Genomic DNA, 27,187 nt, shown 5'->3' on the forward strand with positions numbered 1-27,187 from the left:
TATGGTGGTGTTCACTCATAAGTTGTACTCGATGACCCCAGAAGTCTTTTCCAACCTATTTAACTCAGTGATTCTTCCGGCCGTGTCCAAGGAATCCCAAGCCACGTACACGTACGAGGGACAAGCGGAGGGGCGGCCATGAATTGAGCCAGAGGCGGGACTCGAACCCGTGACTCCACAGCCCGCAGGCTCCACCCCGCGCTCCCGGGGGGCCGAGCCGCGCAGGCGCAGAGGGCGCGGCCGGGCGGGGGCGCTGCGGAGCGGTGGCTGCGACCGCGGGGCCGCGGGGCCGCCATGGGTGACGCGTTCGGCGGGGCGGAGTCGGGCACGCAGGTGAGGCGCGGCTCCCGCCCCGCTCCCCTCAGCCCCGGGCCCGGGCACACGGGCGGGGAGGACCGGGCGAGGTCGCAGCCGGGGAAGAAGAGGGGCGCCGAGGTTCCCACTCACACCCACGGGGCGGGTGCGGGGCAGCCCCTGCGGGGCCTCCTGAGGGGGCGGTGCGTGAGGGAGGGAGTCCCGCCCCTCGAAAGGCCGCGGAAGCTTTCCCGATGGATTTTCCGTGGATCCAGGAGGGATCGGGGTCCCCTGGGTCCCTGCTCTGCCTTTGTGTCGGGATGCGGGTGGGCTCCTGCTATGGGCGTCCTGCAGCACGGGGGGAGGTTGGTTCAGGTGTCTCGATAATTCCTTTATAAATGTTCCCTTCGCGCTCCCCTCCCAGGTGTTTGAGAGGAGAAAGTTTCATTTAAAGGTTCGGACTTGGTCTTAAACACTTCCAACTTTATGGTTCTATAAATAAACATTATGTAAGGTGGAATTGCTTTCCTCCTCTGTAAGAGAAAAGAGGTTTGAGTTTTGGGATTTTGTTGTGTTGTTTTATTAGCTTTGTTTTTTCATTTCTGGATGTTTTATTTGTTAGAAACTTCCACTTGCAATCAGCAACTTAATTGCTTGGAGATTTGTGTGTAAGTGTACCAGAATATGCTGAATAGTTCACATACAACAGAAAAGTGTGATAATATTTATTGTTAAATCTCTGTGTGGTTTTTAGTGGGACTTGAGCTTTTAAGCCCTTTTGACACGTAAAAAAAATAATAGTACCAGATGTCTACTATTGGCAAATAGACACGAATTAAGGACATGAGCTGTGCTCTTTGTCCAAGGGATAGATGCATTTATTTGTCCACATGAGTGGTGCCAACAGGGAATGCGCATGGCATCAACTCCCTGCAATGAATGGATGTCCAGCCTGGAACAAGGGAGGAGTTGACAACCAATGCGTTAAGAAAAGTCAATGTATGAATACAGTGTTCAGACAAAAAATGGTAAAAGCACTTGAAACAGAAAACACTTAATTTAAAATAATACTTATTTAAACAGCCTCATGCATAACATCAGATTTTACTGAGTTATTCTCAGACCGCAGTATTGTGCTTTTATTATTTAATGTAATTAATACAACAAATTAGAACTTCTTGCAAAACATCTTTGGTAAATCACAATAAGAATAATAATAAATAGCTTGCATATGTCTTCATGCCCAAAGTTTACAAAAGCTCATAGCAATTACAGTGGTTGAGAATTAAATTTTGAGTAGTATTCAAGATAGGTTTGTATGTGTAAATAGCCTCTAGGTTAGCTCACAGCTTCTACCAGGGCTGGAGTATTTAATTTGAATTTCTTTAACATTTTAATGAAGAAATTCCTTACAAGACCTACATATGTGCTTCCATTGATGCACAGCTCTGTTGAAACCAACAGAGTACAAGCAGGTCATGCATTAGTCAGTGGGACTGTCTGTATGCATATTGATCAATTATAAAAGGCATAGCTGAAATATTTGAGTCCCATCAGCTTTGTCATTGATGACATTTAACCCAGCTGCTGCTGAACTTTTTCTGTACAGCTTGTTCTCTATGTGGAACTGCACATCTGTGCAGTTTCTTGCTGGCATAATTACATTTTCAAAGAACATCTAGGAGTGAGAAGCTATCACTAGCAGGTTGCTAAAGGGTAGTGTTTTGTGTAAAAAAAAAGATGGAGAGGCTTATGGAGGAAGAAATGAGCACCTACACTTTGATTATAGAATCTGAAGCCTCTACTATGGGATTTGAAATTGACTTGGGATTTTTTTCTAAGCTTTTTCCTACTCCAAGTTTCTCCAGTGGTACCATACTGCTGTGTTCTGTGCATTGTCTGTGACAAAGCTTGGGACACCTGACATCCACCCTCCAGATTACCCTTTACATGCTGTAGATTTCTCCCCCTCTCATTTTCTAGAAGAACATATGGGGAGGCAAAATGAGAATGCCTCCTCTGGAACTGAGCCAAGGTGGCTCTTGCTCTGTTTGGAACAGCCCATGCTGTCCCTGTCTGTAATGTGGGCAGAGGTGAGGGATGCCTGTGTAGTGTCTCATCTCAGGTTTGCTTCCATCACTTCTACTGCAGTGTGGACAAACCTTTGTGAGAGTTGAAGGAAAATTGTTGGCTGTTTCTGCCAGGAACCCTGTTGCTCCCAGCATGGCACTAATGAGGCAAGTGCCTTTGGAGATTCTGCTTCAGAACTCGGAAGTAAATACAAGCTTGATAAAAACACAGGTGCGCTATCATCAGCAAATTACCATAAATTACCTACATGAGCAGTGCTCAGAGAAAGCACCTGTAGTTATTTAAAATTAATATATAAACTTGTCATTTAAATAACGGCAGATTCATATTTAAACGATAGCGATCAATTTACTGTGTGTTTCCAGAGCTCTCTCAGTAAACTTAAAGGGTTGATAATCTAAGAGGAAACAGGGGCTCACTGTTCCAGAAAAAAATAAACTGCAGAGGATATATTTGTTAATGTACAAATTTAGGGGCACGAGGATGCAACAATGTGTTTATGCCAGCAGTAGTCGTGACTGCTGGCCCCAGCAGTGCCCATCATTAAGCCTCTGTTATCCCTGTGCGTCGCAGCGGTGCTTCCTCTGCTAAGAAGTGGAGAGCATCAGAAAGCAGGAGCCTTGTGGTGGTTTTCCTCTTTGCCTCAACTTCCACTGCAGACAAAGGGGTGAGGGATTTCTGGTTCTTCTCCCCAGTGGGTGCAGCTTCTGCACTGGCCAGGGCCAGGCACAGAAGAGCTGCACACATAGGGTCTGACAAGGAGAGCTGCTGGTTTATGTGTCCCAAGTTCCATTCCTGCATTCTTATGTACATACATTCATCTGGATTTTTGCTTTGCCCAGATAATGGAACCCTGCTGATTCCCAGGAGATCACCATGTGTTTTCTGTGCTGCACAAATGTGTGATGTGTAATGGGAGGATCTGCTGATCCAGAGCAAGGTCAATTTGAGTGTTTTTTTAGCCCTTCAGAGGACGAGTCAGAAAACTCTCCTGGATACATATGAAGAGGCCAAGGCAAACACATTGACATTTTGTTAATGGAAGGGACTCTTAAAATGTCAATGAAAATGTCACACTTAAGATTCCCATTGTGACCACTTGAAGTAAATTCAGGACCATTTAATGGAGTTTTATTTTACTGTTAAAGGAAAACACACACAACTGTTCAAAGAACTTTTAAGATCATTCAGAGCAAGTGTTGCTCATGGATGTGACAAGGAGGAAAGCAAGAGAAGGCAGTAGTTGTTAGAAGGTGTGTGCTCACTGCTCTTTTGTTCTTGAGGATGGGATAAAACTGGACAGGATTTGTTTTGTCCAGATCTTTAAATGATGGCTGGGTGTCTTGGAGAATGTAGTATTTGGCACCAGGGTAGGTGCTCTGGTGACACTGAGCATCCCAATAATGTTGTTTCCCATGTGTGCTAATACATGTAGGGAATAACAGCTCCCAGGGAACATGTTCAGCACTAGGGAAAATGTTCATTCTTGCTTTACACAGTGTGCCAGAACTACTAACACAGGTTTTGTGAATACCTGTCTACTTGCTATGCAAATACCTCTCAATTTGAGAAACTGTCCATGATCTTTGAACTAATTAATTTTACAATGGACTTATTTTACGAGGGGCTTTGGAGAACTTGCTTAACAAATTCAAGCTTGCTTTAGAAAGGTTCTTGCAGAGCCACTGGTGACTAATTACTTTTGAACATTCTTAATCCATACTCTGTTTGAACAAGTAACTATGATATAATAGGATTGTAGCCCAGAGGAGTCCTGTGTAACTTTTCAGGTGAAATGCACATTGTTTTACTTACAAATGCTTAGAGAGGCTGGCTTAGGGGATTGATGATAGGGAAGGTTTCATCTCTCAGCCAGTATTTTTTTTGGAGATGATGATTGTTACAAATTATGTTCTTTTCCTTTTTTCTTTGGAATGAAATACACAGCACTGCTGTGTACTGGAGGCAATCCATCTCACCAATGTCCCTGAGCAGCCTTTGCTTTTTAAACTTCTCATATCTCCAGTCCCCATTGCCACTGAGCCACCTGTGTGCTCATTGTTTGTGAGGCCGGGACCTTCTGTTACTGAAGTCCAGACTATACATTTCCATATGTATTTATGAAAACATTTTTAAAATCACACTAATTTTTCAATAGGACTGTGATGGAAAACTGTCAGTTCTTAGAATCCTTTAAATTTGTTTCTGAGGTCCATTACTTTTAAGCTAACAGCATTGCTCTTTATCTTGTCTTTAAAAGCTGCTTGCACGACTTGAGGGTAGAAGTTCTCTGAAGAATCTTGAACCTTATCTGTTTGCTGAGGAGGGATCTCCTGTTCATGGTAAAAATGTGTCTTTATCCCATCTATGGAAAAATGTTCATGTAAAAGTATTCTCAGAGATAAGCATACAAGTAAATTATTTTGCCCTAGATCAGAATTTTAATTGTTGTAGTTCAATGCAAATGATATAAAATGGAATAATGCAAAGTCGCCCTTCCAAACATTATTAAATAGGTCTTAAAATCTACTTTATGCATATCAAAACACAGGTGTAGGTGAGTAAATACCAAGCACATTGGTCAGTGTCAGTTGTTTTCCAGCAATTTGTTCTAGAGTCTGTCATTAAACCTCTGTGTTTGTTTTTTTTTTAAATCACTGGTCTAGACAACGAAGTCATAACTACAGAAATTTGCAAAGAGCATGAGGTTCAGTAAATAGCAAAGAATTCAGTGATACAGAGTTGTCTGAGTAAGTTAGGATAAGGGGCATGAGCAAACAGTATTTTTCAATGAAGCCAAGTCATCAAGCCCTCCAGTCCTGACCTGAAAAATCCTAAGTATACTTAGATAGAACTTCATAAACAATTTCATTATGGACATAGGTACTAATTAGTTGAATGAGTTCACAATGTCAGGATCAACATGGCTCATAGAGACCTTCAGTGAATGAACGAGAATTTCAGATGGGAGAAATGGGGTAACCTTTCAATGACACTAGTACAAGAAATTTTAAGATCAAGGTTAGATATTTTAATGAAAGAAATTAGTGAACTAAAAAGAAATGAACACATTATTCAGGAAGGCAGACTGATTTTCCAGAGTATGTGAAATTTCATGAATTTCACGATGGTAGAGACAACTCTGATTACAGAGGACTAATATATATATATATATATATATATATATATATAAAAGGCATATGAGTGGCAAACTGTAAGGATCAGTGGTGAGGTACTAGTGTTGTGGAATTTATGTAGGAGTGAGAGGATTCTATAGGGCAAGTATGTGGCTTCAGTGGTTAGCAGCACACTTGTCTGCAGTTTGATTTCCCACAAATATGGAAGATTCAGAAGAAAGAACAGAAAAAGCTATTAAAATAATCAGGATAATGGTGTGAGAGATGATGCTTAGTCTTTAAACACAGTCACTCTGAGACCCTTTGTGTATTGTTTTGCAGCACTAGAGAACACATATGGGCTTTAGCAGTACATGATTCCTGCCCTGAAAGTTTCCAATGTGACATAACAATGATAAAGGATGGAGAAATACTGCTGAGCCAGTGCAAGTAGAGCAGAGAAGAATATTTAAATACTCTCATTTCTGAACTGCTGTGTAACTCACAAGAAGAATTAAGGGCCAGGAGTGAAATTGGTGTATGCTTCACAAGGCTCTCAAATTCTTAATTTTTTTAGAAGATGAGATATTACTGTATTTTTTTTGAAACATAAATATTAAATGATCTCTTAGTCTGGATGTTTGGTATTTCTTAGTCAACTTTACACACAACAAACAAATATTTGAGATTTGAATTGATTTGAGAACCAAACTGAGATTCAGTTATGTACTGGTCAAACAGATTTTAAGACGTTTTCTTGGGGATCACTAACTGTCCTTGTTGCACTCCATACCGTTACATAATTTCATGTCAAATTATCTGCTTTGCTCTTTAAGCTTTATATATTGTTCATGTCTGTCTGAAGACTGTTCCAGAACCTCAGTTCTAAGATGGCTGGAAGTCTTCTAAAGTTCATCACTGGTTTCTCTGTGCCAACAGTCATTAAGCTTTTGAAGCACTTGTGTTTTTCTTCTACTTCCAACAAATTGTATCAATTATTACCTGTAATAGTGATGCTTTTTGGCTGACATTAATGAAGCTGCCTAAAATATTAGCACAGCTCTTGTATGTATATAAATGGATTTCACTTTTTATTATGTTTTTGCTTTGTCTTTTAATACCACAGTATTCATGTGAGCCCATGTGTTATTTTGATGTGTGTTCTCATTATTCAGTCTCAAATCCCTGTTGAAGGCCTACCTCTCCATTTGTCATGAGCTTGACTTTCAGTGTGTCACTGTGGAATTCTGTAATCTGTTACCCATGAAGTCTATACTGAACTGCTCTTCATTTAAAATGCTGTGATTAAGGCAATGCAAAGACCTAAATAATTCTTTTTTCTGACGGAATTTAAACCAAACAAATATATGAAGTTTCAATAAACTATCCAAAGGTTACATTATAGTTAAGTGTTCATAACTTGCATGTCAGGGTACTGTAAAATAGGGATAGATAATACAGGTATTAATGTGATACTCTAACCACTGCTTCTAGTTATGATGGACTTGCATATTTAAGAGCACATAAGTACATTAATTACATACCATTTAAGCTCTTCTGGAATGGAGCAAAAGTGACATAAGCATTAAATAATCTTCCACTACTGCCAGTCATATTTCCCCTGTGCCACTGACATGAAGGTGTGGGTGTCAGTGTAGGCTCTGATGTTCACCAATTGCATGACACCCAACATTAACTTGGAATAAATATTAGGCCTTTCTACTTCACTTACAAATGGTATAAATATTAGTGACAGCTTCTGCACAGTTTTGTAAATGACCAGCCCAGGAACTTCAAGGTAGCCTACAATGTGAAACACACAAAGTTATTGCTGAGTGCTCCAACAGCCTGTTTGTATCTGCAGTGTCAGAAAATAGTTTAACTGGTATTTGCTGGTGGATTGATAACCAACAAAAGTAAGGCTCTTCTCATTTAACACATGACACCAAACGGATGACCAGGACTGAGCACATTGTTTCAGTTAAAAATATATTAATCTTACATAAATATTTACATTTCTTCAGCATCATTTAGTTTAACCTGCATGGCCATTCATAGGAGTGGACTGTTGTTCTCTTTAATGGACCAGTTCAGGCTACCCTGAGCCAGGCAGTGTGTTGGGGGACTACTTAAAACCTAACTCTTGAATTCACCAGTAATGAATTTCTTGTGAAATCATTCAGCTCATCCATCTCCATCTGTTAAATCTTCACAAACTTAAGTCTTTATTAACCCAATTAGTTTGCCTTCTACATGTTTTGCCAAGCTAATGGAACATTCATCTACTGATATGTTTAATGTCTGCCAACACCAATTCTAATAGAAAAAATTCCCATTAACTTTCTTCCATGTTAAAGTGCTGTTCCTGCTCTCCTTCTCAGCCTGTTCTCATCCTGTGACAGTATCTTTTTACTAATCCTCCTTTCAAAGATGTTTTGACATTAATGGATGATGCTAGTCCTGATTACTCAGTTTCTTCTGTGACCGTGTCAGTGTGTCAGAGGCTTCTTGAAAATGTTACTGGCCTCGCTTCCTCCTTTGCTGTGTCATGGTTTGTCCTCTCTGATCCAGAGAAATGAATTTCCCCTCTTATCTTACTGTAACAGCCTGGTTGCTAATTCAATGAAACCCTACATTTATAGATGTTGCTATAAATGGCTCCTGTTTTGCACCCGTTCTTCTTATGGGCAGCCTCTTGGATAATCAGGAAGGCACAGAAATACCCAGCTCTCTTGAGGTTTTCTTGCAGTTCAAGCTGTTACTGTTTTCAGAGTAACTCAAGTGTCTTGGTCAAGCTACAAGGAAGCTGTCTATCTCTTTCAGCAATGTTGAAACAACTTCGAGGGGTGCTGGGCTGTCTTGCTATTCGCATTTATAAACCACCACCACAAAAACCTCTGAGAATGATTTTTGTCATTCAACTTAGAATTTTTACTTAAATAAGTTTTATAAGTTCTGTCAATAAAAAAAAAACAACCCACCTAATCCAGTGTCGTTCTGTAGCACACAGACATCCTTCTAGAATATCTTCAAATGGAAAAAGTGAAGCATTTATTTCCCAGAATAATTTTGGAATCCAGCAGGTCATATTTTGCTGTAAAGGCAGGTGAAGCAGTCTTTTGCCAATCGGCCCCAGTCAGTTACTGGTCTGGATTCAGAGATGCCAATCAGGGTGGCAGAAGTTCTGTGCCACAGCCAGTGGAAAAAGATACACTTTGTTCCTTATCAAGAGCTGCCTTATGCAATTGTTCTAAAATATTTCAAGAGACAAAATATGAGGGAATGACCTAGCCAGCACTTTTAGGAGGGGTTCTTTCAAGCTGGTATCTCACCCTGCCAGGGTGTGGTTATGTCTCCGGCACAGGCTGTGTGACAGCAGAGCCACTGATTGCAAGTGTCAGAGTTGGGCAGTGCGACCTCTGGACAGGAAGAGAAAATAAAAATTTATGTCCCAGGAACTGTAGTTATCTTTCATCTCAGAAGAGTGGGAGCAATTTGGAACAGCTTAGTAAGGGCTTGGGAGGCAATCAAGCTTTTTAATAAATTTAAAAGTATCAGAAACTCATAGAAATGGTATTTCTGAGTGTCACTGAAATGGACAGACTTGTCACATCAGGTGTAAATTGCTTTTAACACTTGCAAAGGCAGAAGGCTTGGTTTCTTCCGTACCCTCCTCCTACCCTCATCCCAAACTGCATCTTGACATTGTAGGCACTTGTGAATGAGGACACATCCTCTGGAAGTTGAGCAGTGACTTGAAAAACCCTGTTAACTCAGGCAGGCACAAACATGTTTAAGGAAAGTTGCAGTTAATTCTCTCGTCTCACATCCCCCTATGGAAAGCTGTTAGGCCATTTGCACTTGCCAAGGCCGTGGAAATCTCTCACCTTCCTGCAATTACAGTTGTGTGATTTTCCTTACTGCATGTAGTTACCCTTCTGCCTATAAAATCCAAAATGTCATAAATAATCCAGTTTCCAAAATTAGAAATTTATAAAGAGCAGCTAATAAATTAACTTTTTCTAGAGTCTTGCTCTGATACAAGACATCAGAAGACTTTGGATAAGGCTTTAGAGTATCTTGCATTCACATCCAACAAAAGAACTGGTTTTCTAATGAAGTGTAATGCTGTTTTTAATTAACATTTTAAATTTTTATGATATGTATTTTATGACCCACATGGATGAGGTAATTAGGCTGAATCCTTTTATGAACAGAGATCCTTTGCTCAGACAGAGGCATTGCCTGGAGTTGAAGGAGTCCCTGAATCTCCCTCATCAAAAGAAGCAGTTTCACATTACTACCAGCACAGTAGATTATAAGTGCCAAATAAACTTACTGGTGTGCTCTTCACCAGTCACAGATTCCTGCAGGGGTCTTGTGGCATGCATCATGTGACATATATGTCAAGTGACCTCTAATATGTCAGATTTTTTGTTTTGTTTTGTCCTCTATTATTTCTTAATTGTGTGTGCATAGTATAGATGGTTTCTTGGCCGCTTTCGTGTAGCAGCTTCCTCTTCTGCCTTCATCTGCCTATAATGATACAGATGAAATCCAGTTGCCAGCCTTTCATTGATGGGAGTCTCCTAGATGATGCTGGCAGAGGTTTTCAACCTTTGTTCACAGTTGATTAACTTCATTTTAGAGGTCTTTCTTGAAAACTGAAATACCTTTTGGTATATGCTAACCAGAATTTAAACAGTTTTATGAATGTCAAATAAAATGCATTTCCCAATTTATGGAATAGTGAGTATTGGTTCAGAAAACACTGGAAACCAGCTCTGGGCTCTAAGTGCTCTTACCTGACAACATGCTGCTTTATTTTTGAACAGGAGATGTTATTGAATTCCATGGCCCAGAAGGGACGGGAAAAACAGAAATGCTTTATCACCTTATCGCCCGCTGCATCATTCCCAAAGCAGAAGGAGGACTGGAAGTAGAAGTCATGTTTGTTGACACAGATTACCATTTCGATATGCTCCGGCTGGTCACCATTCTTGAGAACAGACTGGTGCAAGGGACTGAAGAAATGATAAAGGGGTGCCTGGGAAGGCTTTTCCTTGTGAGCTGCAGTAGTAGCACTCAGTTACTCCTCACTCTCTACTCTTTAGAAAACCTGTTCTGTGCTCACCCCTCGCTCTGTGTTTTACTTCTAGACAGTTTATCAGCTTTTTATTGGATAGACAGAAGCAATGGAGGGGAGAGTCTCACCTTGCAGGAGATGAACCTGAAGAAATGTGCTAACTTCCTTGAAAAGCTTGTGACACAGCACCACCTGATCCTCTTTGCAACAACACAGACACTAATGCAGAAATCTGCAAACTCTGCAGAAAGCTTTTTACCTTTAAAACTTCCACATGAAACTGATACAGACTACAGACCATATCTCTGTAAATCATGGCAGCAAATGGTAACCCACAGGATATTTTTCTCTAAGCAGTGTAATTCTGGCAACAGCAAAGGTTTTACTGTAGTTTCTTGCCACCTCAAAAGAAACCAGATAGTAAAACGTCCATTTAGTGTTGCGGAATGTGGAGTTCAGTTTTAACATCGGTTTATTTTGTAAATGTTTATCAAATCCCAGTGCTTAAGGCCTGATTAATTCTAAATAGCTTTTAGTAACTTTTTGACTAGCTGGTTGTTGCTGGGTGATTAATAATTTTTGTCACCATTTTCTTAAATGAAAGTGAAGGGCAGGGAATGGTAAAATTTTTGAATCACTTCTGCAAATCAGTCCAAACTATAGAGGAATGTCGACATTACTTGTTTGTGCTTAATCAGGAATGGTAACCAAAGACACAATAAAATTCTGGTAACCTTCAGCAATCTAACCTATGTGGCCAAATGCCTGTTAGAATTCTGGGTCTTGCTGCTTTACACTCCTTCTCTTCCAAGCTCCAGAAGTAGGTTGTCTGTGGCAGAGGTTGCAAAGAAGCCAGAGTTCACTCTTTATGAACATTGGCCTTGGTTTATTCCCTGTAGCTTTGGGCATAAAAAATGCCAATTTTGCCTGAAGACGAGGATTCATTTTCACAGCTTATTAAACAGTGGTGATCCTGACTGTGCTCCTTCTCCTGGCTCTCAGCCTCCCCATTTATGTTAGTGAGTGCTCAGAGGAGCAGGGATTGCAGGTGTTCTGACACTTACAAACGCCTGGCATTGAAGAATCTTCAGCTATTAAAGCAATGGGGGCCTGATTTCCATAACTGAAGGAGAAGTGAAGACCTAGCTCTAGGTACCTGTGAGTTTGTGCTGTATGCAGCAAACAGTTTAACTTTTCAAAATAATTGTGCACAAGTTATGGGATGTTTTGGGAGTAGAGGTTGTTTTTTTGTTGTTTATAATTTTTTTAAATGATGCACAGAGTTTTTTCTCTGCCCTCACTCATTATTCCTTCCCACTTCTTTCCCCTCCCCACTCTCTCTAAGAAATCCAGGAATGCCATGCCTCTGGTCTTTACCAACATGTATTTGCCACATGCAGAACATTTGTGTGCAGGATTTGGCATGTAACATGTTGCAATTCTGGCAAAGAAGATTCGGAACTTATGAGAAATGCCCTACAGTTCTGGCAAAGAACACCACATTATTTATGAACCTAGAGTACCCTTTGAAAGCTTCAAAGTGCTTTACACGAAAGAAAATTGCACACAGTACATTATTTAATACAAAAACTTACATTAGCTTACAAATTCAAATTACTCAAACAAGGGGGAAATACTTCTCACAGTGATGTTTGTTCAGTCATGTTGCACAGCACGTTTTATAGTTTAGATTGAAGAGATTATTAACAAAAATGCATATTAAGAAGAAGTATCTAGCTCAGTATCTTTTTGAGGAAGATGCCTAAAAAGTTCTGTTGTGAGACACTTACCTTTGAATTTCCTGACTTCTGAAGCAGCTTTTTCAAGCTGAATGTATGTCTGGAATCCCAGCTGTGTATAGTTCAGTTACCCTCTTGCATTCCACTGTGTCTGTTCACAATGAGTTCAGTTTAATTATTCTTTCTGTGGGAAAACTTCTTTTTTTCCCTTCTGATTTTAAACCTTCCATCTGATCACTTCTTCACACCATCATTTCTTTTACTCTGACAGACGAGCAAACTTTGCCTTTTAGACATCTCCCCAGAGCTGATGATTTTATAGAGTGTCACTTCATTTGTGCTTTCTCATCCATCAGCACCAATATGTATTTTATTTCAAAACCTGCATAAGTACACAAATCCATGAAAAATATATAACAACCATTCAGCCTAGAGTGGACCCAAGTTTACCATGAATAGACAATTCCACTATGAATTATGATAAAGGGCATTATTGATTTTTTTGTAAAAAAGAATGGGAAATTTCAAGTAGAACTGGAGAACTTCAAAATCTGAAAATTCTAGGTCTGTAATTTCTACTAGGAAAAAATCAAAACCAAACAGTTCCCCTCTCCATTGGAGAATACAGCTCCACTGATGATTAACTTCTTCATAAAATCATACTTGCTAAAGAATATGCTTGAGAAAAAAAAAACAATGGATATGCTCTAGCATTCCCATCTGGGAAAAAAAACTTTTATATTATTCACAATGCCATTTGTATTTTGTATTGTTCTATAAAAGAAATGCCTAAATTGAAATGAAGCCAAAGTTCTAGTCGATCAAAAAGAGCACCTCAGGAAATTTTGAAATTTCCCAGTTTTATTTTTACTTTGAATGCAGACAGATTTTTTTAATTCTCTGGTAATTGTAATATTCATGCTCTGCACATTTGTTTTAGCTGTATAGCAAGCCTGAATTTCTGAGGTGCTGAGCATCTATATCCCTGTAATGCTGCAGGAGAGATAGGCAGTACATAAACCAGGAGTTCACTGACCTCATCCTTTGCCAAAATTATGCCATTTGGAAAAATGAACCTTTAGGAGACAAGTCTCAGAAAGATGTAGTGATAAAGAACCTGGGAAGCAGCAGTTTTGTTTGTACCTTAATGCTCTGTGGGTATTAAACATGGGGTTTGCCATTTTTTAAATGGAGAATTTTCTCAAAACTTTGTACCAATTGTAGTTAGTGGAGACTGCAGTCCATCTTTGTGAGCCAGGAACAGTGTGTGAAATGTAGCATTGTACCTGGAATACTCTGTTTAATGCAGATCCTCCTCTTTCACCTAGACCTGAGGTACCACCCTGTCTCCAGCCCACTGTCTCACCTGGGGTGCCCTGAACTGCTGCAGCTCAGTCTTCCAGGGAGGAAGCACATTTTGGTTTAGTAGGTCTGTGCTAAAGCAGCCCTGCAGAGGAGCATGGAATACATGTATTCCTGAATTCTGATTTAGGCAGGTATTTCTTAGAAATGAAAATCCTTTCATGTCAGTGCCATTGTTCTTCAGCTCAGGGTGGTATTATTAAGGCTTTTGTAGGCACAGGAACTTTTTACATTCCTTAGAATTTTGTTTGTTGTTTCATATGCAACATGGAATTAAAGCAGCAAGCTTGAAATAAAGAGAAATGAGTTCACCCTTTTCATAACGAGAGGGCTTCTTGGCAAAACCAAATAAAGGTATTTTGCAGGTTTTATACTTATTTTCAACTAAACTAGTATTTCTATGGACACCTGGAAAGAAAATGTCAAGTTTTATATTCAGTTAAAAGTTCTTTGTATTCCTAGACTTTTTATAGGGCAAATAAAATACAAATAATAGTTTGCTTGGTTTAAGTTTTCACTTGCACATAAAATTCAAGTTTCCTTTTTCTTATATAACTAATCTCAGAAACTTAATTTTCCCTGAAGTCTGGAAATGGCAGAAGATGAATGTTCCCCCTTGGAAACATACCTGCAGTTGTATTTTTGCTGGATAGTAATGGACAGAGGAAAAAGAAATACCAATTTGATGGCAGCTGTATAGAAGCCTTGGACTGTATCTGAAGAGGAACATGACTTCTTTCTTTTCTGTGGCTGCTCTAATAAAATGTCTCTTGAACCTCTTTATTCAAACGTACTTTTTATATGCAAATACCATGCTGGCGTGATGGGCAGTATAATTTTGGCATCACCAAGCCTGATGCCAAACTTTACACCCACCTCAGGATAAAGCTGTGCCACAGCACCAAACTTCAGCTGATGTAGAAAGCTGCGGTGAATTCTCACGTGTGTAAAAGCTGCAGACAGGTGCCATGTGTCCAACAACTACAGAGTAGCACAGGACCCCTGCATTTCCTAAAGAAGGGGAGGCACTGGAAGGGCTCGGAAGACTTTGACAATGGCAAAAATTTTCAGACAGGTAAAGGAGCATGATTACAATGCATGTGCATGATCTGGACGGAGAACTGATGCTCTGCAGCAGTCTCTGAAATCAAAGGCCTGGCCATCCATGTGTCTGAGAGAAGGCAGCAGAGTGGCACTGGGCTATGAATAACGTGGAGTGTGACAAAAGGGCCTGTGAACTGTTCACAGACCTACCTAGCATGGTAATACATTCAAGGAGAAGGCTGACTAGAGTGGACCTGTAGGTTCACTATAAGTTGTTCCCACCTGGGAATATGGATTCCACTGTAGATGCTTTATAGCTTATTTATAATGAAAATATAAAACTCTACTGCTCTAGACTCAGGAGGAATTAAATGTAAAAACAGACTTCCTGTTTCATGCTGGGGTTTTTTTCCCTCCAGCTCTAGGCACCTTCCCAACAGTCAGCACTTAGCTCCAGAGCACTCTTGCAGCTTTCTGTGGCAGGAGCAAGCTTCACTGAAAGTGAGTTGTTCTGTCCTTTGCTGAGGGTTTATGTATATTCTTTATTACTTGCACAGACTGGGCTACCCAGATAGGGAAGCCTGAACCCATGTGACACATGAGTGTAACTGGTAAGTAGCTGTGGAGGCTTGATTCTGTTTGCAATCAGGAGTAATGTCACATTTGCGTAGATGATTTTGAAGAAACAGGGCTGTGACTTCTTTTGGGAAAAGTCTGGCACTCTTCCCTCTGCTTTCCCACCCTGCTTTGCATCGTGCCCCAGCCAGCTGGTCGTTGTACCTGTGTGGGCCTCAGTGCTCCAGGATAGCAGTGACAAGATGTCACCGCCTTGCCAAATGCTGGTGAACAGCCATGTTTGGATCTTGGCACTCTCGTTCTACAGGAGTTGGCACAACCACTAGAGCTAATTTAAACCTTTTGCCAGGTTTCTTTATCATACGTCTCGCTGGGCTGTGCTAAAGACCTCCTAGCTGTGGGGGAGATAGGAAAGAGAGGAAATCTTGAATATAAGAAGGATAAGAAGATTTTAGGCCATTGCTCCAAAAAGAGGCCAACCAAGGCTGAGTTTCCTGCAGTGGCAGACAGAAGTTAAGGCCTCAGAGGTGGCTTGACAAAGGTCAAAGAATGGACTCTACATCTCCTGTCAAGGGATGAAAAATAATTTTGACTTAGAATATCTGCACACTCTCACACTCCTGATGGAGAAGACCGTGCTGTGGTGGGCAATGCTGTCTCTGAGGCACATCTCAGGTTCCATCACTGACAGTTCTGTCTCCATCCCAATATCTCTGTGAGGAGGGAAGTGAGAGGGGAAGGAGTTGAGAAGAGGGGAGACTGTTTGGTAAACTCTTCAAGGTTTTGCTGAAGTACAGGAAACAGGAGAACTATTTGGTCATCAAAAGTTGGCAGGCAAAGGGCTCCATTTCTCTCCAGAGCCCATAGAAAAATGCCCATAGTAGCAAAGAATGGCTTAGCTAAAACCAGCACACTCAAAAGGTCATGACCTTGTAGGAGCAGCCTGCTGCCATCATGAAGAGGAACATCTGGCTGGAGAGGAGACACCACCAGAGCTGCTGTTCTGCTCCTCTGAATTCCTGTGAGCATGTCCTGGTGGACATACTGCCACTGGAAGCTCCTGTCATAGCTGGAGATGGGACACCATTCAACCCCTTCTGGGAAGCAGGAAGCTGGTGGGAGGCCACCCTGTCCCCATGGCTGCTGAGCAATCTTGCCCATGATGAAAAGCATTCCCTTACAAGGTCATGGCAAATTTTCCCTCATCCTTTATTTTAATGCCTTAACTTAGTGGCTCTGCAGTGGTACTGCTGCCACTGCTTGCATTTCAATTACCATACGCATCAGTGGCACTTTTCTGACAATAAAATCGTATTTTGTAAAATTATACAGGTGCTTGTATTTTCACCCATCAGAAAAAAATGATGCTTTAAAAAAAATTTATGAGTCCCCTAAGCAATGCTATAGACCAGTTGCATAGGCAATGCAGTTACAGAAGCTAGTGGAGCCAGGAATCTGAATAGCCCACGCAGTTAAAGGAAAGGGCTCACCATCTTTAAAATCCATGGAGGCATTCCAAATATGATTATTCTGCAATGCTGTTCACAACAAATCTTGCAGGCTGACACTACATGCCCCTTTCCATTGATTGTATGGCCTGCACTAGAACTCTGAGCCTATTAAGCCTGAAGTCCCTGCTCAGATAATAACTTAGACATTTCAGTCCCTCGAGCAGACACAAAAAAGTACTTACTAGCACAGTTGTCAATTTTGTGGAAATGTCCTGTGGGATTCCCTAAGTATCCTAACAACTGGCTGAGCTCTTTCCTTTGCTCCCACAGGTGTGGTTAAATCAAGGAGCAGTCAGTGCTAGCTGGAGGCAGGCAGGGCTCAGCTGCCTGGTGCCTGCCAGAGAGTGTCCGTGATCCACTGCTGGCTGCTAAATGCTCAGGAAAGGTTCCATCTCCCAGCATGGCAGAGGATTCAGTGAGACCCTCCCTGGACTCAGAAGGGAAATCCTAATATGCCTGATTTTCACCATGCCATGGTAGCAAATTAGCCTTTCTCAGGCTGGTGGAAATGGAAATTTCTGACATTCTCAGGTCTTTGCTGGCTGCAGATCAACTCACACTGATGTCAGTAATTCACCCCTGTGACCAAGCACTGCAGCACAGCCTGAAGGGGACTCACCTGGGGGTACCTGCTGGCAGGTGCAGCACAGCTCCTGGACCAGGGCACTGCTCCTGGCATCCCTCCTAGCACAAGGAGAGCCAGCTCTGCTCCTCTCTAGAGGTACACAATCCTCACATGTAGTGGCAGTGACTCTGAACCACTGTCACAAAGTACAGACACCACTAAAGGAAAACCCTGTCTCTCATTCTCATTCTCAAATTCCATAGCTCTGCTCATGGCTCTGCTCTGGTGGGATCTCATGCCTGTGTTTTGTGACAAAGTCACTTCTGTTTTGTAAAAAACCTCAAGTGGTTTTTCTACTCTGAATGAAGGACAGAGGTTGCATCCACCAGTCTTGGTGACACTTTACCCACCCTCATGGCTGTGCTGACTATGAACCAGATAGTAACGAGAAACAGCAGTATAACAGAGTGTCAAAGTTACAAAACAGGCTTTTCTTTTTGTGTTGGTTTAGGTTTTATTGCTGCTTCTAATAGCTCTTCTAGGAAACAAAATTTCCCAATACTTCCTTTTCTGGTAAGACAGAGTGTGTGTGGTATCCTATCCCAAAGGCAAGAAAAGGACATTTTCTGGGTTTATTTTTTGAACTAAAACCATACTCCAGTCTGGCCCGTGCATTCCTCAACACACTGTTGCTCCACTCATAGATTGATCAGGTACCATGGACAATGGGAAAAGTAGGAGGGAGTGCTAGAACACAGAGCAGGTGGCGCTGCTGACAGATGTTTAAATGAACTCACTGGGTATGAAGAAAATTCTGAACTATTCCTTCTGAATTTGCACTTTTACATGTACAGCACAGCTGAATTAGAGCCTGAAGATGATAAAAATGCAGACACAGAATAACAAGGCCGGTTTTCTAGTTCTTTTGATCCTACAGCCTGTTTTCTCCTAGAGCAATGTTTAGTTTGTAGGAAAATAAAGGTGACACAAACAAAAGTGCTTCCTGTTAGGATAAGAAATCATAAAATATCAGTGCAAAATTTCAAAACCTGCTGAATTCTCAATATGTAAAATTGGTCTTGGCTACTCTCCGTTCTGGATGATTTCAGTGTCATTGTTGTTCTGTCATTTATTTGAAGCCAAAACCATTATATTTGGGAAGCAGGTAGGCTTTCAGACTCTCCAAAACCAATTCAGTATAATTACGGGGTAGGATGTACTAAAACAAAAATGCTAATTCATACACAGACTAAAACATATAGTTAGCTGCCTCCAGGATTCTTGTGAACAACAGCAATACACAGATAGGACGGAAGGCATTTCATCTTGCAAAGTCATCATGACACAAAAGAGGACATTCAAAGGCAATGGAGAAATCCTTTTGTTTAATGAAAACTGAATGTGAGGTACATTTTCTTACACTGTGGTCTCCAGCTCACTGTCCCAGCTCTCCTGCCTGTCTGAAACATTGTGCCAAAGCTCAAGCAATAAATCTTTCTTTGTCAAAAGAAGCCTACTGGAAACCAGAATAAATACAGTGGAGACTGGAGTAGAGAGTGAAGCCTCATCTCATTTTGGATTTGCCTTGTTTCCCCACAGCTTTCCTTCTCACCACTTAATCAAGGTCTTGATACTGAAAAGCAGATCCAGATAATCTTGGGCAGAGTGACATTAGGTTTTGAATACAGAAGAAAAGAGAGGTCAGAGTGTAGTCTTGATACAAAGACCCAAACCTCCCCAGTCCTGTGAAACTCCATAAAAGCCTTAAGTACCCCTGAATAAGGAATTGCTTTTTGCAGACTTTTAGTTGATGGTCTTGTTTGAGTACTCATTTTTAATTCATAAAAGGAAACATAGAAGATGGTTGAGGATGTGACTTGCCCAGGCTTCTGCCATGGAACAGCAAAGCTTAAAGGTCTGGTTTAAGGTGTTTTAACAAACACAGATCCAAAAGGCTTGAGTATAGGGCAGCTTTGCCAAAGTAGTGACCTTTGGCCTCTAATGGTTTTGATTGTGCTGTAGGCTGGGTTCATGTTCTCCAACCACCAGTTCAAGTTTCAATTTTGTATACTTGCTGGAAGTTTGGGTAGTTGACATTCCCAAACAGGCCATGGTAACCCCAGAGCAATCTATAAATTTAAATGCTAATGACTACAGCATAACCTAGACAAGAAACCTATCAATAAAAATGATGTGAAGAAATAGCTACAGACAATAAGAATAAAAAAACTTTTCATGTGAATATTAAAAATTAGTTACAGGTTAACAGTTCTTGCTAGCCCAGGTAAGCTTCTGCTTGAATGAAAATTCACTACTTATGAACAGACTCAGGATATCTTGACCACAACAGACTCCTCAAGTAATGTAGATTCTGTTGATTTTTATCCATTCTCTTTGTCAGGCTCCAGTGGAATTGTTGAAGTTGGACTTAGCACAGAAGCCACCAGCAGAAATGCACTGAGTGTGCTGCTCTGTTGGCAGGACTCGAGGTTGTCAACGCAATGAAAGGATCTCAGCTACATAACCCAAGTTAAACTTGCCTCCTGCCAATCTGCCACATGCTAAATTCCAGTAAATTGCTTAATTAATGTAATGAAAGCAAACTGCACTCCAGTCTGCTCTGTAGGTAGCTGAAAACACCCTCTCATACACAAGCAGTGATGCTGTCCTTTAACAGTGTGGCCTACGTTTATCTGTTCCTAAGAGCTCCTATGTGCACACCCCTTGTAAATTTTTCTATTCCATTATACAGAAAGTATTTCTAGTTAACTATTTTGGTAGCCTCATTTATATTCCCTATTTCTAGAAAGGCTCATGCGTATGTTTAATGCATGAATAGTTCCAGGGAAGTCAACGGGAAAATTTATACCTTTAAAGTTAAGGGTGTGCATATATCTTTACAAAGTGAAAATGGACTTTTCATCTATACCTTAAGGTTTCCTCCAGCTGCATCTGCCAGAACATATATAACTGAACCAGACTTCTAACACTAATCCATTATTCCTCCACCTAGAAACTTGAAATCCACCATTAACTCTACAGTCATTATATATGGTTCTCTTCCTTTTTCCTGTGTCTTTCCCAAATTACTCAGAACATGGGGCATGAAAAAATTACTGTGGTGTCTAGGGAAGCACATGCACGGGCAGAGCCAGGTGGTGCTGGCTGGAGAAGGACATCAGGCCATGCTGACCATGGCTGTTGTCTCATGTTGTGATTCTGAGGCCTGTAGAGGTATCCATGGGCTCACTGAACACGGGAGTTCTGTTCCCAGAACAGTTCTGGGAACTGGGATCACTGAACACACCACAGTTCTGTTCCCAGCCTGTGATGACTGGCAATTACTTCCACCTTGTTCTGGATCAAAATCTGTGATCTAAACATCTATCCCCAGTCTCCTGTACTCCTCGTGCCCCAGTGACTTGGAGCCCTTTCCCACCAAACACATCAGTCATTGTTTTGATGGCTTAGGACCGCACTGGTATTTTTGGTATTTATGTTCCACTCAGGAAAAAGTCCAATAAAGTGTAATAATCTGTGTTGCAGAAAAAAAGTAGCTGCATTTTATCTCAGTTTATTTTCCTCTACTACAAGGACAGGCCAGTCAAAGACTCCATGGAGTAGAAAAGTGTGCACAGTAGAAAAGCACAACTCCTGCCTACATGACGTTAAACTATCTAGTAGAAGCAACATTTTTTGCTTGGTGATTGCATTCCCTCCCACTCTCACACAAGCCAAAAGGAGTCTCTTGTGTTTACAGCCAGAGAATGGGAGACAAGCACTGGGCTGGTCTTGGCTCAGCTCAGTTTTTTGTTTGTGTTGGACACACGATGACACTCTTCTCTTCAGATCCAAGGTCCTAAAAGCAATTTGTTTTCATTTAAAAACAGAAAAGGCTGTGCTTTCTTACCAGCACACATGCTGGGGAGGGCTGAAAAAGCAGCTGTCTATCCTTTTGCCTCAGCAGAGGAGCTGTAGCTCCCATGGCTCCCACCCAAATCTCAGGCGCGTCAGAAAAGTATAACCACAAACTTTCCAACCTTTTGTGATCGAGCCAGCAATATTCCCGGTTTGGCAACTACAACTCCCAGTTGTCAGCCTTACTGGGCTGTATCAGAGCCACGTGGACATGGGGAGCTGCTCACACAGCCCAACTTGCAAGACCGGTGCCTCAATTTGTCATGCTCATATAATAAATCAATTTGTTTCCTTTAACGAGGGGTTAGTCAGCAAACCCTCGCTCATGCTTTTCTTGTACAGTAAATTCCACTTCCCTGTAGGATTTGTGTGACTGTGGCCTTACCTTTGCTTTAGGAGAAGCAGTGAAATGATGTTGGTTTTCCTGAGACATCCATTCTCTTGTTGAATCCTCCCACCCAACAAGTACCTGATTTTTCTACCCATGGTGAACAGCTTTGGACATGTGGTCTACCCTGTGTCGTATACAGCGTGGTGTAGGGAAGGGATGTTGTCCTCCAAGCCAGGCTGACCTGAATGTGATGTGGCTGAGCAGCAGAGCATTTCACCCACAGCCCCACTGCCACCCCTGATTTGTGTCCTGGGGGCATGTGGAGGTTCTTTGTTCCGGAACAGTCTGGGACACTTTCCCACTGAGCTGGGGGAGATCCTGTCTGTCCTTCTGGACAAACAGGTTGTTGTGTTAAGCAGGAGAGGCCTATCAGTGCTGGCATCTCTCAGCCTGCCCCGGAAGGGCTGCGTGGGAGGGCTGGTTACCAGCACCAGTAAAAGTGGCTCCTTGTAGCCCCCTTGGCCTCTCTGGCCCCACTTGAACCCTACTTGAACTCAGGTTCAGGCAAGAGATTTCGCACGTGGTTCAGAGTGGGGCTTGGAGCAAGAGGACAGTGTCAGCAGTAGATCCCTCAGCACTACTCCTCCCCAGCTCTGGCTGATGGACTGCAAAATCTCCAGCCCCATGTGCTCAGCCTGGCTCGTCCAGCTGTGGGAGGAATTTCAGCTGTGGAATAATTTCTCAGAGGAAGTGTCTATCCATGAATTAATGTCTCTAAGAACTAATTATTGGGTAAACTGTATAAACAGTCCCTGGAGTGCCTCTTCAGTACTCAGCTTTTGGGCTTCAAAACAGACAGAGCAGGCAAGAGGATTTTCAAAGGATGCTCTGTCTGGGCAAGCGATGATGTAGGTAACTCAGTGGTTTTCCCTCTCACAGCCTAAAAAGACAGAAAGGTCCATAGTGGTCATTTGGGGTGAAAATTTATAGCTTATTAATTAAAAAAGAAGAAAAAAAAAGGCCATTTCTAGGCCAGGTCATAGATTCTAGGCTGCCATCCAATGTCAGAAAATGTTCCCCTCCCAGCAGGGGATGCAGGCTAAAAGGTTATTTAATACTTTCTGGTTGATTTGAATATATTTGGAATAACTGCCTTAAATGATTGGTTTTGGCCTGAGAAACTGTTTGCTTACCTGGCACCTGAACTTCAGTGATAAACTTTAATGTCCTCCTCTGAGTATTCCCATAACACACAAAGGAGCTTTCATGCAGTCCCACTAGCTATAAATCTGACCTTTCTTTAAAAAAAAATCAAAATCAGATGTTGTTCATTATCTCTTCCAACTCTGATCTACCCATGAATATCCAAAAGTTTTAAAAGCCCTGCTTAAGCAGGTCTCCACTCCATTGATGGAATATCCTTTAATATTTTATAGCTCTGACTTGCACTTCTAAAAGTACTAATTAATCTCACTAGATAAAAACTGGCACAAAATGGCACAAGTGAGAATAGCTCCATCCTTCCTCATAGCAGTCGTGTGCCAGTTCATCTTGGAGCATGTAATGATTTACTGTAATAGTTTTAGGCCCATAATGGGGCCAATAACTGGCATCTGGAAGCTGTGAGGCTCTTTCCCAATGGATGCCATTCACATATAGTTATTTAATTAATTAACAGCTCCACTAGCATAAGCCAGTGAAGAGTCCATTAAAGTTGTTGGGTTTTTTTTAAATATCTTCCAAAGTAAGAACATATGCTGCACACTGCTTTTCCCTTGGAGAGTGCTTAATGTTGCAACCTGTTTATCTTATGACTGATTTTCAAATTCCACCTTAACCAGCTGCTTTTTGCTTGACTTTGGGATTCAGCAGAGACTGAATGGCGAAGTGCTCAGCAGGAGCAGTGGAATAACATTCTACCTGCATGTGCTCATTCCTGAGCGAGGTGCCAAACCCCTGCAATGGCTGCGTGGCCGCCTCTGTGCACTTCCCAGACTGTACATGTGATGCACTTCTACTTGCCCATTTTCTCTCTGTTGAAAGAAAAAAAACTAATAAAAAAAAATAAAAATCAAGGTGTGGAGTTCATTTGGAATAAGCAAAATATCAATGGGAAAATGAACTCCAGCATTGGAGGGAGTTGGTCAAGTTTGTAAAATGCATTTGAGAGCTCAGTCCCATGTGAAATGTGGAAAAGCCATCAGAGGCCGTAAAGCCAGCAGGGATGGGTTTGGTCTGGTAACGGTGCCAAAGGATTTTGCTTCCCAAGCGAGGATTCCTGCTCCTGAGGAGCAGTTAAATGCAAACCACGTCTTGATGGGTGCTGGCCTGCAGTGGGGCGAAGGGCTTGTCCATAAGCCTCCGTCCATCTGCAGGGAGCTGAAGCAGGAGATAAGAGCAGCTTCCCCTGGCACTGGCCAGGCACAGGCACGTGCAGCATGCAGCTCCAGCCTGGTGCCACGCAGCATGCGGCATCTGAGGAGCTGCCCCAGAAGACATGAAATTGGAGAAGCTCTGACAGGACAGGAATGTCATTTAACAGTGACTGTCTAAAGTGAGCCCTGCTAACGTGGCAGGGCACAGCGTGAGCTCCCTGGTACTGCATCGTGATATGTAGGACATGTCAAAAGTTACATAATCCCTGATGCAGAATCATTTTCCCTGGCTGTAATGTGTTGTGTCGTTCCTCCTCCTGCTCTCCCTCCCACTGGTCTGCAGCACAGCCTTCTGCCTGCAAGGCTTTTACTGGGGTGTGCTGCAAGGCTTGGGAAAACCAGCAGTGCCCTGGAGCAACTGTCATCCAGAGCCCTTCAGCTGGTGCCTCACCCCTGTGATCCACCATGGATCATCCAAGGGCTGCCAGAAACCCAGAGGAAGCCAACAGGAGCTGGGTTTGATGCCCCTGTGAGAGATTCAGGTTTGCTCTGCCCAGATGTCAGGTGTGGACAGCGAAGAGTGAATCTTTTTAACTGTGACATCTCGTGCTCCTCCCTAGGTAGAGCCTCAGGCCTGACAAGCCTGAAAGTTCAACACCCAGCTCACTTCCAAGTCCATCAGGGCTCTGAAATTGCTCTTCAGCCTAAATCCTCTGAAACAACCAGTCTGTCCAGGCTGCTGGGTCATGGCAAGACCTCCTGGCAGGTCTTCTCCTCCCAGAAGGTAATGGCAGCCGCTGCTGCCTCACAGAGCAGGGGCTGTACAGGACGTGGTTCCCACTTTCAGTTGCTTAATGGTCAAAGCACTCTCTTGAAAGCAGCACATGGACCAAGTTCCTTCTTCTGTAAAAGAGCATTCAAACATGCATCTCTCACTTTCCTCAGCATAATTCAGCCCCTGATATAATGCACTCAGTCCCTGGGATAATGCACTCTCCTTGGCTGGAGGAAGAAGGGACACTGAATTCTCTAATGCTTGTGTCTGGGTGACCTGCAATCTGCATAAACTCCATCAGAAGTCCCTGAAGCAGAGGCCAGAGCTCAGGATCTCTCCTCCCAGGAAACTGCCATAACCAATAGGCCATGCAAGGTCACCTCAGCTAACTTCACCAGTATCCAGGTACCTACATGTCTCCCATAGGCAGCAGGGAAACAGGCATTTCCTGTCCTGAGACAAATATCTTGAGCTCCTTTTCCTCTCCACTGACTGTATGTGGAGCCTGGGGTGACTAATGCAGTCTTTGAAGTCCAGCTGTTCAATATCTACATCAAGGATGATGAGTCCTCCCTCTCCTCCCTCCAACCCCTTCCTGTCTTCTCATTCTATCCCAGTAACCCTTTCATGATGCCGCAGCTATGACAGGAAGATCTGGGAGCACAGAGCTATCCTAATTCCCTGCAGAACTGCCAAGAGTTAGGGGCGGGAAGGCTCATCATGGAGCTGCAGGCTCCATCTCCAGGAGCCCTCCTGTGAACCAGCAACCCCCCGGGAGAGAAGGTTCCTGACATCTGTTTCCTTTCCTAATTTATTTTAATAGGCAAGAATGACCACTTCTTGGTTCTGCACAACACATGCTGTAGACACCTATCTTCTGCAAAGAACTGTAAAAAATATTAATATGGTAATTAATACCTCATGGGTACTTCGTGCTTTTGTGGAAAGCAAAGCAACTATAACCCAGTTTGACTGGCTGTTCTGTTTTACTGATTTGTCCTGCTCTACTACTTCAATTAATATCCTCTTTAAATGTGACTTAGGCTTAATATTACTTACCTTCAAAATATTAGAAGCATCCCACATGACTTCAGGTCTCTTGATTAGAGTTCATTTACAGATAAATCACCTCAAGGTGCAATGAAAGTTAAGCACATATACTGGGAATTTAAAGTAAAACACGTCTGATAGATTTTGCAACTAAAAACTAAAACCAAAAGCTAAAACTAAAAAAGTAAAACCCTGCAGCAGAAAATCCAGAACACTCATTCCTGAAGTTACACTTAAAATCCAAATCAATTAATGTAAGAATCACAGAATCATAGAAAGGTTTGAATTGGGATGTACCTGAAAGATCACTTCATTCCAAGTCCCCTGCCATGGGGCAGAGACACCTTCCAGGTGCTCCAAGCCTCATCCAGCCTGGCCATGAACAGTTCCAGGAATGGGGCATCAACAGCTTCTTTAGGTGACCTGCTCCAGAGCCTCACCACCCTTAAAACAGCAAATATATTTACTCTCTTGTAGAGTTTACCTCATGAGAAAAACACATTCTATTGTAAGCCTCAAAAAAAAATTCTGACCAGCTCTAGCCATTGATTTTGAACCCTGCGAGGTCATAGGCAAGTCCAAAACTGCAGTGTGGGACTTTTGTGTGCGGACTTTCTCCACACCCAGCCTCTAGACCAACCTTCCACTTCTTTCCTAGGTTTGCAAACACATCAGACTGAACTTCTGAAAATATTCAGAGATTCTTTCAATTCACAGCCTGAGAACTCGCTGGGATGGAAACATGATGGTGTGATTTTCTGTTTCCAGGAGTGTCGCTGGAGGATCAGGGAGTATCATTAAAGCACAAGATAGAACTTTCCCTGGACATATGCTGTATAACGTAAAAACACTCAAAAGATTAACAGCAATCAGGGATGTATCTCTGGCTGTGCACACATACCAAATCTGCAAACAAGGGATTAGAGATATATAGCATACGAACCTGCAAGGAAGAAATACAGTGGGGCCAGAAATGGGATCGTAAGAGAAAGGCTATTCCTGCATTTGTAAAATTTTATACAGATCCTTGTATTCCATGATGGCTTATTTGCATTGCAGGAATACGTAGAAAAAGAGATCAGTCCCAAGCTGCTGGGGTTTGTATATGCTGCTCATGAAGAAGAATGTCTGCCCTGGAGCTTGCAGGCCAAGAGCTGTTCCTTGCAAGTGCATCCACACGGTTGGACTCTCAGCATGTGGAAACCCAGTCCCAGGCGTCAGCCCAGAAGAGTTATTTAAACAAGAAACATCTTTATTCTTTCGATGCTCGTTATTAAAACAAAACACCCTTCTGAATTTTAACAAGATCCATGCACTCCCTGCCTGGCTTTACTGTATCACCCCCTTATCTAGA

At 42.2% G+C, this 27,187-nt stretch overlaps 2 protein-coding genes across 2 annotated transcripts in view; one reads left to right on the top strand and one right to left on the bottom strand.

Annotated features, from left to right (window-relative positions):
• Positions 1 to 27,187, bottom strand: part of ACTR3B (actin related protein 3B) — a 102,634-nt gene that overhangs the window by 49,735 nt on the left and 25,712 nt on the right. The gene's annotated exons all lie outside the window — the stretch shown is intronic.
• On the top strand, positions 223 to 14,471 carry XRCC2 (X-ray repair cross complementing 2). The gene is made up of 3 exons (XM_086865948.1): positions 223 to 333; positions 4,646 to 4,727; positions 10,337 to 14,471. Exons 1-3 carry the CDS (start codon positions 295 to 297, stop codon positions 11,050 to 11,052), a joined length of 837 nt encoding a protein of 278 aa, XP_086722074.1. The 5' UTR covers positions 223 to 294; the 3' UTR covers positions 11,053 to 14,471.

Source organism: Cyanistes caeruleus, chromosome 1 (genome assembly GCF_971803275.1).
Source record: "Cyanistes caeruleus chromosome 1, bCyaCae1.hap1.1, whole genome shotgun sequence".
In the NCBI taxonomy this organism is placed as follows: domain Eukaryota; kingdom Metazoa; phylum Chordata; class Aves; order Passeriformes; family Paridae; genus Cyanistes; species Cyanistes caeruleus.

Bases quoted from the DNA above. Each gene is read 5' to 3' on its own strand.
- XRCC2 (XM_086865948.1), top strand. From the start codon at position 295: ATGGGTGACGCGTTCGGCGGGGCGGAGTCGGGCACGCAG. The intron at 334-4,645 runs GTGAGGCGCGGC...TGTCTTTAAAAG, and splicing joins GGGCGGAGTCGGGCACGCAG to CTGCTTGCACGACTTGAGGG. The intron at 4,728-10,336 runs GTAAAAATGTGT...ATTTTTGAACAG, and splicing joins GGAGGGATCTCCTGTTCATG to GAGATGTTATTGAATTCCAT.